Source organism: Aplysia californica, unplaced genomic scaffold, assembly GCF_000002075.1.
Source record: "Aplysia californica isolate F4 #8 unplaced genomic scaffold, AplCal3.0 scaffold00080, whole genome shotgun sequence".
In the NCBI taxonomy this organism is placed as follows: Eukaryota; Metazoa; Mollusca; class Gastropoda; order Aplysiida; family Aplysiidae; genus Aplysia; species Aplysia californica.
The window spans coordinates 830,854-833,353 of record NW_004797350.1 but is presented as its reverse complement, the minus strand read 5'-3'; the positions used below and the strand labels follow the sequence as shown (position 1 = coordinate 833,353).

The 2,500-nt window shown below is 38.5% G+C and overlaps 1 protein-coding gene across 2 annotated transcripts in view; it reads right to left on the bottom strand.

Moving 5' to 3' along the window:
* Nork (neurite outgrowth regulated kinase) overlaps nucleotides 1-2,500 on the bottom strand; it is a 145,663-nt gene that overhangs the window by 42,979 nt on the left and 100,184 nt on the right. For both annotated transcript variants that reach the window (XM_013080254.2, NM_001204717.1), the window contains 1 exon segment: nucleotides 637-863. In XM_013080254.2, the coding sequence (XP_012935708.1) occupies nucleotides 637-863 (227 nt within the window).

Sequence of the window (2,500 nt, the reverse complement as noted above, 5' to 3'; positions counted from 1 at the left end):
ACATCTGAAGGCGATATGTGGGCTCTAAGGTGGTGTGGGAAGTGAAGGGAGGAAGCAAGGGCCATAATGATATGGACATTGTTGCTTATGATAGTTTTATTGGATGGTGCGGACACGAAGTACATCGTCGGCAAGCCCTTAGTATGTATTATGCTCAGAATGCACAATTTTACAGGAGAGAGAGAGGGAAAAACTCTGTTTCATTCTTCTGACAGTTGTACATACATTATGTATTTTCTTTCTCTTTCTTGCTTTTTGTCAACATTTAGAGGTTGAACTTCGACGAAATGTTTGTTGAGCAGATGCAACAGTTGCGACAGATTAAGAAAGTACACTGTTAAAGAATTCAAAATTTTGGGTTTTGGGTTTATTATAATTTTAACAGCTTGCCTATGTATGTGAAGGTATATATAACAAATGAGAGCGATAGTGGACGTTTCTGTGCTTTCCTGTGTGGCTGTGTAAGTTGTGATGATGATGATGATGATGATGATGATGATGATGATGATGATGATGATGATGAGGAGGAGGAGGAGGAGGATGATGATAGCAAAAACTAATCTTATCCTGGAATTCACAGACAAGTGGTCAGGCTATGCCCGATGACATCTACTCTAGAACCCGTATAAAGTTTACCTGGACGTGGTACTGTGTGTTCTGTTGTAACCGCAGCAACACATGCGACAGAGATGTAGACGTCTGCTGAACGTTGAACGGGTAGTTCTCCACGAATGTCGTCACGTTGTAGAAGGCTACCGATTGGTTCACGATGGGAGACCACGTGATGTTCACCAGAACGAGATCGGAGTCCGGTGGAAGAACCATCGAGGACACGTTGACAAACAGTCGCAGGACGTCAGGATCTAAGAGGGAGACAGAAAAACAACAAAAATAAATTACAGCTCATCTAGCTTATCTTAGTTTTAGGTTAGTTTTAGTAAGTGTTTTATGGCACTTCCAACACAATAAGGTCATATAAGCGCGGATGATTAGAAGTGTTACAAGAGAGTAACAAACACAAAATAGAAGGAGGGGAGATAAGGACGATAGATGTTTGGTAGGAAGGTAGAAGGAGCAAACCACACCAGAGCTCCCGCCAACCACCCATCGAGCTTATCTAGAGCGAGAACAGTACAGTTTATTTCCTACATCATAGTCCTTTTCTTTTTTTTTTTCTCTTTTCTTTCTCCTCAACCACATATCCCAACAGATATTATGAAAAGCTATTTGGGTGGTTGGAAGGCACCACTGGTAGCTCCTACTTCTTTACTGTCCCCCTGTTGTTTCTGTCTGTCTGTTATACTTTTTACCAGAACTAAACGACTGTTATTGTGTCAATATGCTTCTCTTTACCCAAACAAACAAAGGAACAAAAGTAATGAAAAGTCAATTCGACAGCAGTCTCAGTGGTAAGTAAAAAGAATGAGGTAGATAAAGGAAAGTAAGAAGGAAAAGGAAAGTAAGTAGTAAAGGATGGTTATATCATAGTAGCCATGAGTTATATTTTTTGCACCATCATGGGAGCTGCACCTCTTCGTTTCCTTAGAATTACAAAGTTCTGTCTGCTGCGCATCTAGTTTTGAGAAATGTGACATTAACAATTTTAAGTCTCACAACCTGTCAAGCTTTTTCGAATGCAATTCTTTGAACATCTTGATAACGACTCCGAATAATCGTACGATTTTGATAGAACATTATTGACCTCTGATCTCATGGTCTTAATAGCTCAAGATGTCAAACAGAATTTTGTAATTCTAACGTAGTGTACCGTTAGTATGTAGTGAGTCCATTAGTCACGCCCAAATCCACAAAATTCCACCATTCGTATGTGTCTGGTGCCATCTATTGAGTTATGATGATAGTCCTCAAGGCTTAGAGTACTTACTCTTTCAAAAAAGGGAAAGAAATTTATATCACAAATAGATGTATAATAACAAAGCAAAGACTGCGACCAGGAAGAAGGATCGTTTTCAAAATATGTATTTTAAAATAAAAATAAATCACCACTACAGGCAACCTTGAAAGTGATTGTTCTTCTTCCAAAATTCTCAGAGACAAAATTGATAATAAAACATATTGTTGCTAGGGGTTTCAACTTTTGCACAAAATAATGTTAAATTGTAATATTGTTAATGTCTGATCAAACCAGAAAACATAGTATCCATTCCATCTAGTAAAAGCTAATGCTCAATTGAGAGAAAATTGTAACAGGATACTCGTGTAACAGAGGATAGATAAAGCATTAGTGTTTTTCCGCACACAAAAGTATTAACAACTGATGAAATATGGAAGTGAAAGGAGATCCATTCAACATTGTTCGCAATACCATACTACCACACAAGGACAAAGAAATGAATGCGTAGTTTATGTGCCTTGTCTCGTAGTACATCAGACTTTAAGGGCATAATATAAAGAATTAAACGTCTGAGTGAGAACGAGAGAGACAGAGAGAGACAGAGAGAGACAGACACAGAGAGAGAGAGAGAGAGAGAGAGAGAGA